This window comes from Hemitrygon akajei, chromosome 10 (assembly GCF_048418815.1).
Source record: "Hemitrygon akajei chromosome 10, sHemAka1.3, whole genome shotgun sequence".
Classification (NCBI taxonomy): Eukaryota; Metazoa; Chordata; class Chondrichthyes; order Myliobatiformes; family Dasyatidae; genus Hemitrygon; species Hemitrygon akajei.
In genome coordinates this window covers 148,095,194-148,110,637 of record NC_133133.1, presented here as the reverse complement: position 1 = coordinate 148,110,637, position 15,444 = coordinate 148,095,194, and the positions used below count along the sequence as shown (strand labels likewise).

At 41.1% G+C, this 15,444-nt stretch overlaps 1 protein-coding gene across 1 annotated transcript in view; it reads right to left on the bottom strand.

The window, feature by feature from the left end:
• Positions 1-4,232: 4,232 nt before the first annotated feature.
• LOC140734789 (cystine/glutamate transporter) overlaps positions 4,233-15,444 on the bottom strand; it is a 43,396-nt gene continuing 32,184 nt past the window's right edge. The window contains exons 6-12 of the mRNA XM_073059304.1: positions 12,382-12,426; positions 11,275-11,398; positions 9,910-10,013; positions 8,422-8,518; positions 7,470-7,619; positions 5,991-6,168; positions 4,233-4,888 (exon numbers count right to left, since the gene is read on the bottom strand). Coding sequence (XP_072915405.1) covers positions 4,824-4,888; positions 5,991-6,168; positions 7,470-7,619; positions 8,422-8,518; positions 9,910-10,013; positions 11,275-11,398; positions 12,382-12,426 — 763 coding nt within the window. The 3' untranslated portion in view covers positions 4,233-4,823. The remainder of the gene's footprint in view (positions 4,889-5,990; positions 6,169-7,469; positions 7,620-8,421; positions 8,519-9,909; positions 10,014-11,274; positions 11,399-12,381; positions 12,427-15,444) is intronic.

Sequence of the window (15,444 nt, the reverse complement as noted above, 5' to 3'; positions counted from 1 at the left end):
CCTTTACTATCTCCCTCAATCAGAACTTCTCCTGATCATTCCTTATGTTCTCCCACCAAATCATTCCCCCTCCTAATCATCCCCTCTCAGAAATCCCCATCATCTCTTATCTCCTCTCAGGTCATCCCATCATTCCCAATCCCTGCACACATTACCCTTTCCCAAATGTGTGCATTAATTGTGCCATTGTCTAAGAAGGGACAGAGGCAGAAGAAAAGGAATTATAGACCAGTTAGCCTGATTTCGCTGGTTGGGAAGATGTTTTCCACTACCAAGGATGAGGTTCTAGGATACTTGGAGATACATGATAAAATAGGCCATAGTCAGCATGTTTTTCTAGAGGACATCTTGCTGTTATGGTACACACCTGACCATGCCAGCCTCTGGGGATTAGATGTTCTGATTCTCTAGAGTATGGATAACTGGTGTGGTCCCTTTGAAGATTCAGGTCCACTCTGTGAAAATGGTGGCCATGTTTTGGTGGCAAGATTTGGATATTTATAGAACACCTGAACTCAGGTTCGGTGCTCAACCCTCAGCTCAACTTTGGTTCAGTCTGCGATTGAATTTAGGATTTCTGTCCCGTTTGGATTCTCATCTACTCTCATCAGGTTCTCATCTAGCGCCTACTCAAGAACCCTGGTCTCGTCTCAGACTTGAAATCGTGTCTCAATTCTAGTCTCAGATATTCCAGCATCTGGGTCCTTTCCAAACTTGCCTTGGCCTCTCATCTCAGTTGCCTGTCAAATCTGTTCCAATTCTTTGAGGAAATAAAAGGCAGGATAGATAAGGAGAGTCAGTGATTGTTGTTTTCTTGGATTTTCAGAAAGCCTTTGAAAAGGTGCTACACATGAAGCTGCTTAACACAGTTAGTTCCTGTGATATTACAAGACTGGCTGACTGACGGGAGGCAACGAATGGGAATAAAAGGGGGCTTTTCTGTTTGGCCAGCAGCGACTAGTGGTGTTCCACAGGGGCCTGGTGTTGGGATTTTTTTCTTTTCCGATTATATGCCAATGACTTGGATGACTGAACTGATGTCTTTGTGGCCAAGTTTGCGGACAACACGAAGATAGGTGGAGGGGTAGGCAGTGTTGAGGAAGCAGTGAGTCTGCTGAAGGACAGACAATTCAGGAGAATGGGCAAAGAAGTCGCAAATGGAATATAGTGTAAGGAAGTGCATGGTCACACAGTCTGTAGAAGGAATAAAGGTGTAGGCTATTTTCACAATGGGGAGAAAATTCAACATTCAGAGGTCCAAAGGGGCTTGGGAGTCCTTTTGCAATATTCTCTAGAGGTTAACTTCCAGGTTGCCAGTGGTAAGGAAGGCAAATGCAATGTTAGTATTCGTTTTGAGAGGACTAGAATATAAGAGCACGAATGCAATGCGGAGACTTTATAGGGCATCTGTTAGACTGCACTTGGAGTATTGTGAGCAGTTTTGAGCCCCTTATCTAAGAAAGGATGTGCTGGTGCTGGAGTGGGTCCAGAGGAGATCCACAAGAATGGTTCCGGGAATGAAAAAGTTAATGTATGAGGAGTGTTTGATGGCCCTGGGCCTGAATTCACTCAGGTTCAGAAAAATGAGGGGTATCTCACTGAAACCTATTTAATATTGAAAGGCCTAGGTAGAGTGTACGTGGAGAGGGGACCTTTAGGACCAGAGGACACAGTCTCAGAATAGAGGGACGTCCATTTAGAACAGAGTTGGGAAGGAATTCCTTTAGCTAGAGGATGGTAAATCTATGGAATTTATTGCCACAGATGGCTGCACAGTCCAAGTCACTGGGTATACTTAACCAGAAGTTGATAGGTTCTTGATTAGTTAGTCAAAGATTACAGGGAGAAGGCAGGAGAATGGGGTTGAGAGGGACAATATTTCAGCCATAATGGAAGAGCAGAGCAGACTCAATGGACCAAAGTCCTAATTCAGTTCCTAGGTCTTATGGTCTTTGAATGCACACAGAGATAAACTATCACCTGTACATGCTCTTAATGCAGCTCTTCAATATGCCTTGAGCTGTATGTTTGCTTCTGGCCACTGACCCAACACTCCCTTTACCAGAGGCTTGAGCGAAGTTTGAGAAACCTTTTGATTTTAAACTTGACTCATTATAGGACTCACCAATACAGATAATAGTCCTGTTACTCCCTTTAAAGCCTCGGCTAGATCTATCATTTCTTTTCTCACCTCTTTAGCATCTCCGTTATTTGATATTTCCTGTCTTCTACTCTACTACTTCTCCTCTCCTTCTCTTTGCATTTAAGCTCTGTAACGTAAAGGTTTTAAAAACCGAAACTGGCTCTGGTTTTTCACCGCCTATGTTGCCTGATTTGATTCAGATTCAGTTTTATTTATCGCACATGCAACAAAATGCGTCCTTTGTGTTACGACCAACACATCCAAGGATGTGCTGGGGCAGCCCATTAGCGTCACCACAGATTCTGGCGCCAACACAGCATGCCCACGATGCTCAGCAGAACACAATGAAACCGAACGCACCAATCAACAAAACAACACCAGCAAAACAAACCCCTTTCCTCCCTCCCACACAGCCTTGTAGAGCATTTCCAACACTTTATTTCTGATTTACAGCATCCATATTGCAGGCTGAGTACTTTTTATCCGAAATTCCAAAATCTGAATACCTCTGAAATCTGGATTTTTTTGAGCACTGACATGACATCACAAATGGAAAATTCCAGAAGGTGCTGGGAAGGTTCCCAGGGGATGTGCAGGCCTCTGAGAAGTGACCTCACATATGTAATGAACAGATGTTAATGAAAAGTAGAAAAGCACTGCAAAAATGCAAAAAATTAGGATCTCAACTGTGTATTGAAAGAGAGGATCTGTCAGCGCTGGAGAGAACATAAGCTGCTTAACAGTATGCTGATCATGAGTCAAGCAAACATCTATCAGGAAGAACTGAAAATTGAAGGCAGCTGCGAATATTCAGCAGGCTGGTTACAGAAATTTAAGAAGAGGCACGGCATTACATTTTTAAAGATTTGTGGTGATAACCTACCTGCTGATCACCAAACAGCAGAGAAATTCATTGATCAGTTTGCCGAGATCGTCACTGATGAAAATCCAACACGCTGAACGGCTGCAACAGTACATATGTGTAATGGGCAAGTGTAATAAAGTGTAATACCAGTTGCACATAGTCAACAAGTGATAGTGATCCCAAGCTATCTCATTATATATTGCAAAATCCAATAAAAATCCAAACACTTCCGGCCCCAATCATTTCGAAATCATGGGATAGGGTAGGAAAACAGCAGGGATTTATTCATTTTAATTATGTTAGGATGGGTGCCTCAGGGCTTAGAGATGGCATCATTCTTTCTAATTTACAGAAATTAACTAAATTCAGAAGACAAAACAGATTCATGAACTAGGGAGCTGCAGCAGAATTAAGGAATGCATCCTAGAAATCAGAGAATAACTTACACAAAATATATGGGTGGGTCAAATAATGGCTTGTGGAAGAATATTAAGATGTCTACATTTAATTTATTGATCCATTATTTGGACCACCTGTATCTATGGGCAAAACGCTCTCCACAAACAGTGTGAAATCAGGAATAGTGGTCATGACGATGTGCGGTTTCTTGTGGTTGAATGAGGGAAATGTTTCTGGAACACCGAGACAACCAAATAACCATCTATGGTTAAGCAACAGAAGCCAACAGACCTGAAAGTCCCCATAATAAATGAGAAACTTCTGCTAAAGCTTTCTGCTCACACTTAATAGATAATCAAATTTTAGCAAGGCCATTGGATTCTCGTTGTCAGTGGTGATCATAAATCTTTCTTCTAGACATTTAAATTGTCATATTTTTGTACTTCCTTTCATGAAGATGCAAGATTTGCAGTTTTGTAAACATGAGTCCTCTCTGTTACAGACTAGCAACACACTCCATACGTTTTGTTTCTCCATTACCAATATGTGCATAGTTGTTAATCAGCACTTTCAGCTTAACACACACACACACACACACACACACACACACACACACACACACTCACACACACATCCATCCACAATTCGTAATTAATGGCATTTCTCAAATGTACGCGGAACAGAATACAGAAAATTTTACACTGTTCTGGAAATTATCTGCATTGCCCTTCCTTGAATTCATGCAGATGGCAAAACAATAATCTTTAGTACTTTGTGAACTTTTCAAAACCTCATTTGTGAAATATTTAGAAAGAAGCAATCCACTTGAAAGGTAGGAGTTTTATTAGTTTGGTGGCAACAGATCTCAATAGATGTAGTTAGGTGTTCGTTGATTTCAGTCATTTAGATTCATGTTTAAAATTATTCAGTAATGTCTATTTCAAACAAAATGAGACATTTTAAAAGTTTTTTTTTCCTGGACTCTTAAACCTCTGTGCAAATTAGGGTCCTTATATTTGGGACAAGTTGTATCAATTATGTACCACAAACAACTGAGCAATTCATTGCACTGTATATGAATTTTAAAAAGACACAATAAATTACTGTTTCTTACTATCTTATTTTTTCCCTTTTATCATTATTCCTCTCTGTTGATTTTGTTTACTTTTACAAATTCAAATGCTGACAGATATACACAGTTTATCCAGCAGTTTTCATTTATATTTAGAATTCAAAATAGTTAAAATAGCATTTTAAAAAATTTAACAGATTCTGTTACATAAGAATTCACGCACACAGTTAGTGAGAATGGAATTTTCACATACAGATCTAAGTTCAGGAAATATGCTTTGTGAATGTCTCTTAGCAATGACTGTTGTGAATTCACAGAAAATTCATGTGCTTGCTGGCAAATTTTCAGTAGGTTACAATCTCCTGTTGCACTACTTGCATTAAAATTTGCAGCTTGACAGTGAAGAGATCTGCAAAAGTAAAAGCAGATTTACTTTTAATGATGTTGGGTGTTTGAGGCACTCAGACATCACATGACACAAACAGAAATACATTAATGGTCATTCTTTACAAAAAGAATATTAATGAGCCCAGTTGTCTCTTCACCTGATAACCTTGTACTTTACTGACTGTAGCACTCGACAAGTAATCTCAGAACCGAGTTCAAAACCCGCTGTGGGAAATGGTGAAATGTAGTTGAATGATTCAGATCCTGCTGGCCCACTGCCGTGCTGGGAATTCTCCAGGTTCACAGGACCAAGTTCACTATCAGTTTGTTCTCATCAGGACTCATGCCAGCTTATTTACAAGGACATTGACCAAAGGGGCTTAAAGCTTTAAAAGCTGTCAAAATCCTTGTCCCACCTTTAAAAGCTGTAGGCACTGTGTGAGGATTTTGATATTTTAAAACCATTACTTACATTCAGAAACAATGAAAAACTATTAAAATTGAAGCAAACACTTAAAAGTCTAGATTTTTTCCTGTTACTGAAACATTTAATAATATTCATTGTACATGAAATTAATTCTAGAATTAATTTCTATATAAATTCTCATTCGTATCAGTGGAGATGATACTGGGGAATCTCAGAAAAACTGGGTCCAGCACTGGACTCCATGCAGAGTCCAGCAACGAAATACGTTTACAAATTCAGTCTCCCCAAAATGGTTAGCAAGTTTGGGGCTTATGCATTTACAGTGCATGCAGATCCCCAAACAACTGCTGATAAATGATTAAATAGCTGTTGCATAAAGCACTGATGACATTTGACATTGATAACTAACCCGATAAATATTCGCATTTTGAGTTTGCAACACAAATGAAAGACGGGAAAGCTATAGGACTCATATGCAGAGGCAACTCAATCACTGTTGTGAACTTGTTGGAGCGGTAGTCCTGATGTAGGGTCTTGACCCAAAAGTTGACATACACCTTTTGCCTCCACAGATGCTGCTTAACCTGCTGAGTGTTCTGCTATAGTTTTGAATTACTGCAATACCTTAAGTTAATCATGTTCTTTGGATCCCCATTTTTTTTAGTCCCTATCACACAGTTTGTGTCTTGTTACTTACAAAGTGCTTTTCTGTACCAGCCTGGTCGCTGTTGTCTTTTTATCATCAGGTAATAGACAGGTACACCAGAAAGTGTTAAAGCACAGCTAATTCCAGTGCTGAGAGGGTCAGAGTACAGAGACGTTGCCACTATGAATAGACACAGTGCACTAAAGGTTCCAGGTATGATAATTGGAACCTACGGAGATAAGAATTTTTAAAAATCAGATCATCTTCACATAACTTTTAACATCAGTACCATTTATTTACCTGCTTCAGAACATAGTCGTAAAATACAGAAATGGTTCCTTCCTCGGACCGTCCATGCTGACCATTTTGCCCACCCGCACCATTCCCAACTGCCCACATTAGATCCCCAACCTTCTCTGTCTTGCCTGTTCAAATGCCGGTCTAAATGCCTCTTAAACACATCTGCCTTCCAAATTGGCATTGAATTTCAGGGATCGACTACTCTCTTATAAAAAGTTACCCATCAAATTTAAACCTTCTTCTCACCTTTAAGCTATGTCCTCTTGTCTTTGACATGCCTACCATGGGATCTTTTCCCTTTTACTCATAAGTACAGTATATAAAATATACACAATGTGAATACAACTGGAGCTGGTAAAGACTTGATGGGGCAAGCAACCACCTTCTGTGCCTTAACAACTCTTCGATTTAATATGACATATTCTGAGGTTTGTTTTATAAATAATATACAAGCATCTATCCTCATAATCCCGAAGTAATGAGGGTTGTATTTTATTTATGAGTACAGAGAACTGGGGATGACCTCATCCAATGTTGAGAGCTTGGTCCAGTTCCATTAGAAAGGGTTTCCTGCACTGGAAGGGTGTGCACTGGGAGTTCATCATTTGATGGCGATGTGAAAACTGACAAGGTAGTAACACTAAAGGGTCTGCTGCTTTAGGTTAAGGGAAATTCTATTTTACAGTATACAACAAAAGGTACATAACTGTTGTTTTCATCCACTCTCCAAATATGGTGAAAATTTACCATATTTGGGGATGGATTGTATTGCAGGCAAAGATTGTGGTGTTTGGTGAAGTCAACTCATTTTTAATGCTCAAGGGTAGGCTGCCTGAGTGATTGTGGCTGAGTAGGCAACATCCCAAGTGTTTTGTGATATTGGAAAAGGCACGATGACACTTCAGCCAGGCTGAGAATTGGTTTAATACTCCATATCCTCCTCAGCTCTACCTGGTTCAGGGCTGGTGGATGGCATCTCCCTGAGATTTTTAATTAGGGAGGGATCTTCATTGGCACTGCAGGAAGATGGTACTCCATTACCAGGAGATGAAGTGAATTTCTTCAAGAGGGCACAAGTGGTTGAAAACTGAAGGTCTTAGTAGAGATCAGGTCTACCAGTAGCCAAATCATGAGGGACTGAATGGATGACAAGCCTTCACAATGTCCCCTGCTGTTCTAAAAGTAGTCTCACAAAATGAGCTAGTTGTGGGCTGGAGTATTATACTCTACCTTGAATGGACGGTAGAGATCAGGCTGTTTATAACGGTGCCGGATGAGTCCAAGGGTGACCAATCCCATAAACAGCCAACGCGGAAAGCTGTTTAAATTCAGCAAACCATACAGATCACCAATGAAAATCATCAGGATGACCAGTGGATACTGAGAAAGACAGAGATAATTTACAGTGATTTGCAGTAACTACACTCAATAGTTAAGTTACAAGTACCACATGTATCTGAAAGATAATGTTCACATAAAATTAAATCAATCCTGTGAGAAAAAAATAATGAATATCATTTTCAATAGAGAGAGTTATTAAATGTGTGCTACCCATTCTTATGTCTGGAGATGGTCAGCTGAAGGTGTTTTCTGGATTAATCTGAAACTGTTGAACCATGCACAAGAATGAGTTTTAGTTCTTAAATAGAAATGTTTGATGCTTTTCCAGAAGAGAGGCTGTAACTCAGATGTGAATAATATTGTGGTGCGGTACAGTACACATACTGTCCAGTTTTCAAAAGGATTAATAATCAGATCCCATGCAGGGACCACACAATGATGTCTTTGTTTTTCATGATGCAATATTGGTTTATCTGAATTGTAACATCGCTCTCCCAATATTTAGTGCAGATCAAGGGAGTATGGATATCTCTGGGCTGCCTGGATCCCACTGATATGTGCAACTTCTTAAGCGATGTACATCACTAATGAAAAACTTCAAAATGTCCAGTTCTCACAGGGGATTTGACATGAAATAGAAAACACATTTATGGTAACATTTTGGCAGCAAATCAGTTGTGACCAGGAAAAGATGTTACAAATTCTGGAAGTCTGTTCCAGTGATCTTACCTACAGTAAAGCAAATGTAAACACCATTTGTTGCAGAATACAGTATTTTTATAAGTACATTTATTAGACATTGGTGAGAGAAACACAGACGTCATCTGCAGTTTGTACTTACTATCAGAATTACAGCTGGAAGTGGGGTGTGGTGCTGGATGTGGATCATGGAGAAGATTGTTGGCCATTGGTTTTCTCTTGAAGCCACAAAGAATACTCTTTGAAGGACAGAACAAGTACATATTATCAAGAACATGCCACAATATATCTGTAGCTGTTATTCACAAGTTGGTGTCTCTAGCAGGGCCTCCAGCCCCATTTCCCTTGTATTGGCTAGCACGTCAGGTAATTTTTGAGGCTAGTTGAAAAGCCAATGATATTTCTGTGGTACAGAGTCACAGTTAGAGGAGATTTTCTTCCCTAAAGGACATTAGTGAATCAGCTGAGTTTGGAGAAGAATTTGTCAGTTTTCATGGATGGCTTTTCAGAATTTCCTTCAGGTTAAATTTAAATGTCCATGTGGGTTTCATACAGCTCTATAAAACTCTGGTTAGGACACACTTGGAGTACTGTGTCCAGTTCTGGTCGCCTCACTATAGGAAGGATGTGGAAGCATTGGAAAGGGTACAGAGGAGATTTACCAAGATGCTGCCTGGTTTAGAGAGTATGCATCATGATCAGAGATTAGGGAGCTAGGGCTTTACTCTTTGGAGAGAAGGAGGATGAGAGGAGACATGATAGAGGTATACAAGATATTAAGAGGCATAGATAGAGTGGACAGCCAGTGCCTCTTCCCCAGGGCACCACTGCTCAGTACAAGAGGACATGGCTTTAAGGTAAGGGGAGGGAAGTTCGAGGGGGATATTAGAGGAAGGTTTTTCACTCAGAGAGTGGTTGGTGCGTGGAATGCACTGCCTGAGTCAGTGGTGGAGGCAGATACACTAGTGAAATTTAAGAGACTACTAGACAGGTATATGGGAGGCAGGGTTTAAGGGTCGGGACAACATTGTAGGCCAAAGGGCCTATACTGTGCTGTACTATTCTGTGAACCCATGTCTCTGAAACCTCCGTTCAGTGGATCACTAATTCAACAGTTTAACAGCTGCAGCCATCTTTCAGTGTCAGCTCCTGGTTTCCACAGCAATGGTCGTTTAAGTAGTTCTTTGATGCTCAGACAACAATAACTCTCTATAAAGTATGAGATTGTATGCATATGAACTGTGAATACAACACTGTCCAGAAATCATTGTCACAATAATTAAGTTGGCTGGTTGACACAAACACTTGTGTTTATCCTTTGCATCTATACCTACTGGACAAATAAGCATTCCTTCACCAAGCAACAGACCATAACATTTGAAGCGGATTATTTGAAATATAATTAAACAATTGTATAAATTTAATGCGGCAGATATAATTACAGAACCTCTATTCTCTACCTTCTTAAACATTAAAGTCAAAAAGGATCCTCTGTATTTTCCTTTCTTAGCAATGCTAAACCCACACTGGTATTTGCAACAAATTGTTTAAGTGATGGAGTCAAAGGGTTAAAGTGAGCACTTTCTTATGTCACATTCACACTCAGTCAAAAAGATGTCCCCAAACCTACCTGGAAGCAGAAAACAGTCCTGCAGTTATAGCTCCAAGACATGATAGTGACACAAGAATTTGAATGACTGAGGAAAAACCACTCAGAGTCCGATCTGCAAAAGTCTAATTGAAGGAAAAGTATCGTTATTTGCAAACAGTTTCCACTCTCAATATATATTACACTGAAATATTGGTGAACAATCCAACCTCATGAAAGGATGGTTTGGTTCAAGGTAGGTGTTCAATACAAAACTCTAAATCTTGCTGAATCTTCTCTTTATGAAGACCTACGTGTGAGAATGGAAACATCCCAAATCTGATTCACCCAGTTCATTTTGGCCAACAGCTTTCTTGTGGGTGTAGAGGAGTTAAGGAGTGGAGACGCAAAAAAGTTAGGCTGAGGCTGCTGATGGTTCTCCCATTAACAACAGGGCAGGAGAGTGGAAAGGTCGTAAATGTCCAGAGCCTGACAACTAAAGGGCATGGAAAGGGCTACTGTGATTGGCTAAGATAATGTTGCTGATCATGTTTCCCTTTTCTATTCATGTCCATTTGATATTCTTTTTAGAGACTCATTGGCTGGAAATTCCTTGTTCTTGTTGTGCTCCCACTTCCATTCTGGTGGGACAACAGTAGAAGAAGATATAAACAAGGTTGGACTAAGATATAGCAGAAATAAAATTGGCCCACAATTTCAGAACCTATGTTAGACTGGGCAGGACAGGATCTGAACTCTCTGTAATGGAAGGTCCTGTGTCTAAGACCTCCCTTGCCCCGAGAATCCCACTACAGCAATAGTGGAAGGTAAAGCAGATGAAACCAGGCTCAAATAGACGTAGGCCTGTCATTTAATTTCAGCGTCACTAAAGAAGGACACAATAAATTGTTTCTAGGCTATTTCTTAAAAAGAGCTCTTGGTAGAATGGGGCCAGACAGAATGCTGTTGTGTTCATGTGGAGTCATGGTGTCAAAGAGAGAGACTGCCTAGAAACAGGCCCTTCGATCTATCAAATCCGCACCAACCATCATACCCTTTTACGCAAATTCTACATTAATCCCAGTTTCTTTATATATATTATACCCAGGTTCTTACCAACTCCCTCTAGATTCTATCACTCACCTACACATTCAAGATGATTTGCAGTAGCCAATTGATCTATCAAGTAACGTGTCTTTGGAATTTGGGAGGAAACAAGAGCACCCTGAGGAAATCTACACAGTCACAGAGAGAACGTACAGACTCCACTCAGATAGCACTGGAGGGTCTGAGAGCTATATTTCTGACAAACATGCATCTAAACAAGCTTGGTTAAACTTCACAATCAACAACTGAATGAACAGAACAGTAGAAGAGAAACAGATTCTGGTGTTAACAGTTACCTACCACAGCTACTGCACCAGAGGCCAACACCTCATCTGCTGTCAACACGGTGTAGTAAGCCACATTTACAAGCAGATACAATACCGTAATAAGAATCAGGGTGAAGACAATTGCCAGAGGAATAGTCCTACAAAAACACAACATATAAATTCAAACTTCTTCATATTGATTGTTCTTCATTGTGCTTAAAATTCATTAGAAAGTATGGCGAGTTATAACATCTTGATATAATTTACATTGGAGTGTTGGTGGACAGTGCTACATGCAGAGAGGAAGTAGACATACAGTATATAACTTGGAAAGAGTCAAACAGTAGGAAGAGTTTCTGTTCCATGTTGTAGTAATTTTCCTTTTTTTTCTCCCCACTCCTGCTAAAGGGTCTCAGCGTGAAATGTCAACTGCACTCTTTTCTTTGGATGCTGCCTGGCCTGTAGGGTTCCTCCAGCGATTTGTGTGCGTTGCTTTTTATTTTCCTTGATTTCTTTGAGTGACATTCCAAGTAGAGATACATTGGATTTAGACCCACAGAGGGCGGATGCAATCATTTTCCAAATAGGTGTTACCATGATAAGCCCTATGGGTTATTTCAAATGGATGAATTAAAATGGGCAGAATCGCCTTCCTCACCCATAATTAGTTCATACATGGAAAGGAGACAACGTTTAAAAATGGTGGTAGGAATAAAGTAAAAATATAAAAATCTATTGTTAAGTAAGAATAGTGTTTTGCAGAGCTTTTGTTAGCATCTGATAAATGGATAGGGAATGAATGGAATGTTGCAATTGCTTGTTCAAAGTTCATTGTCTGCAAATTCTCTGCCAAACGTGCATCTCCTCGTGAGGGAAACAGACAAAGCATTTATTTTTTGCCTTTTTATATGAGACGCCAATAATAAGATTCTCAAGATGAGATTCTCTGCTCTTCAAATAAAGCATACTTGTACATCCAGGCCCACCAGACCTTGCTTTGACAATTTTTGCCCAAAGGATAATGTAACACCAAGATTGAACACTTCAGTACCTGTAATCAGTTTTAGGTCATGACCTTCTGAGAAAAGGATTATATATTTAATTGATCGTTCTTATGTTCTGACACAGTGTCACTGCGTACCTTTCTGGGTTAATCACCTCCTCGCTGAAAAAGTTCACATAAAACCTAGAAGAAAAATAAACAATTGACAGCGCTTGAATAAACGTAAATGTACAATCTGCTATCCATACAACTTTCAAGAAACCCTCCTCTAGTGACAAATACAACTTTCATGTAAATAAATACACAATTGTCCCTACATTGTCACAGAAAACAATTCTCAGGATGCACCATAGCCCACAGCCTCTCAAGGTCCAACCGTACGTCCGGTCATGAGAGGTGGAAATGGGTAAGGCTGGCACACGGGGTTCTGGTGAGGCTGTATAGGCCAATCCCCTGTACAGTGGATACAATGGGTTACAGAAACACTGGTGAGTTCCAACCATACCATTGACTTTGGCAATAGAGACAGGAGGTCATCAATCCACTGGGAGCTAAGGGCCCATGAAAGAGAAGACCAGAGCTCACAGACCTTTATATTATCAAATGCTGCCTCCCCCCACCCCATATTAACAGATTCCAATCATAGGCATCTTACAGATCACAATTTAGTCATGTTTTTACCTAGGATGCCAGCTGTACATACCTCACGTGTAACATTCATTACTTGACATACCAGAGGGAGTTGGTATTACCTACAATCCAGGCTGTCAGCAGCCTGGACACAGGAACCTCCTGCTTCACGCCCATGCATCAGTTCAAAGCAAGTTGTTGTGGCAAATGGAGGCAGAGCTAGAGTCCCCGGCAAAACTGATGCTGGTCCTAGGAGATGGCAGTGGGGCAGCACAAATAAACTGTACAGTTTTGGTCATATTCAAGAGGAAGCACTAGAAGATGAGGTATTAGCATGAAGTTGCCTGGATTGGAGCAATTGAAGTACAAGGAGAAATGGGATAGACTGACTTTTCTCTAGGGTGGAGGAGGTCGAGGGGTAACCTGACAGAGGTATGGAAAATTGTGAGGGGAGACAAACAGGGAAGATGGTGAAAATCAATTTTTCGTGTTGGAGGTGTCAGGAAAAGAAGCTATGGGTTTAAAGTGTGAGAAAGGTGGTGTAAAAGGAGAGTTCAAAGTTCAAACTACATTCATTATCAATGTACGTATACGTCACCGTAACAACCCAGAGGCGCACTTTCTTGCGGGCATACTCAATAAATCCAATAACCATAATAGAATCAATGAAAGACCACACCAGCAGGGTGGACAACCAGTGTGCAAAAGAAAGCAAACTGTGTCAATACAAAAGAAAGAAAATAAGAAATAATAATAATACTAAATAAATAACCATAAATATCAAGAACATGAGATGAAGAGTCCTTGAAAGTGAGTCCATAGGTTGTGGCAACAGTTTAGTGATGAGGTAAGTGAAGTTGAGTGAACTTATCCCCTCTGGTTCAGGAGCCTGATGGTTGAGGGGTAATAACTGCTCCTGAACCTGGTGGTGTGAGTCTGAGGCTCCTGTACCTTCTTCTTGATGGCAGCAGTGAAAAGAGAGCATGGCCTGGGTGGTGGGGGTCCCTGATGAGGGATGCTGCTTTCCTCTGACAACACTTCCAGAGTGTTTATTCACCCAGAGGATTGTTTGAGTCTGGAATGAATTGCCAGAAGAGGTGGTGCAGACAAATATTCTCCCACATCTAAGAACAGGACTGCTAACTCTTTTAAAAATGGAGGAGGTGGAGTACGTCTCATGATTAATTCATTGTGGTGCACTGACGTGGTGGTTCTGTCTCCTATCTCACTCTGGCAGTGAAATGTTGTCCATTTTATCTGCTGAGGGAGTCTCCTGCCATCATCCTGGTAGTGGCGTACATTCCACTCAGGCCAGCGTCAGGTAGGCCCTGGAGGAGCTGAGCTCTGTGATCAGTCAGGAAACCACATACCCTGATGTCTTCCCAATCATTGAATGAGACTTCAACCAGGCCAACTAGAAGTCTCTGAACAACTGCCACCAACAAACCACCTGTGGAACCCGAGGCAGCAACACACTTGCCACTGTTACATTGTCATCAAGAACACATTCCTTGCCATTCCATGCTCACCCATTGAAAAGTCTGATCACCTGGCTGTACACCTCCTCCCAGCTACCAAAGACCACGGCACTAACAGAGAGGACCAGGAGGTATGGTCAAGGGAGGCAGAGGGGCGCTTACAGGACTGCTTTCAGTTGGTGCACTGGACAATATCCAGGGATTCATCTTTGAATCTGAATGAATACGCTACAGTTGTCACAGACTTCAAGACTTGTGTGGATGAGTGTGTGCCTTTGAGAAGATTCTGGGCCTACCCAAATCAGAGGCCATGGCTGAACCAGGAGATTCAGAGTCTGCTGAGGGGTAGATCTGAGGCATTCAAGACTGATGAGTAGGAACTATACAAAAAGCCCAGGTACAACATACGGAAGGCTATTTTAAGAGCAATAAAACTATTCTAATTAATCGGATGCACATCAGCTCTGGCAGGGTCTGCAGGCTGTTACTTCCTACAAAATGAAACCGAACACCATAAATGTCTGTGATGCTTCACTCCCAGATGAGGTCAATGCCTTTTATGCACATTTGAAAGGGAGAAAAAAATACACCTGTGCAGATCCCTGAAACATCTGGTATCCCTGTGATCACTTTCTCAGAACATCTTTCAAGAGGGTGAACACTTGCAGGTGTCAGGCCTGATGTGGAACCTAGTAGGACATTGAAAACCTGTGTCGCTCAACTGGCGGGAGCGTACAAGGACATCTTTCATCTCACTGCCGCAGTCGGAGGTCCCCACCTGTTTCCAAAGGGTGGCAGTCATACCAGTGCCCAAGAAGAGAGCAGGCTGAGCTGGCTCAATGACTATCACTCAGTTGCACTCACATCTACTGTTAAAATGCTTTGAGAGATTGGTCATGGCCAGAATCAACTCCTGCCTGAGCAAGGACCTGGACCTACTGCAATTTCTCAGAGCTGTCTAGAGTGTCTAAGGTATGGACAGCAGCTACACTTTATTAGGAGTTTGAAGAGATTTGGCATGTCAACAAATACACTCAAAAACTTCTATAGTTGTACTGTGAAGAGCATTCTGACAGGCTGCATCACTGTCTGG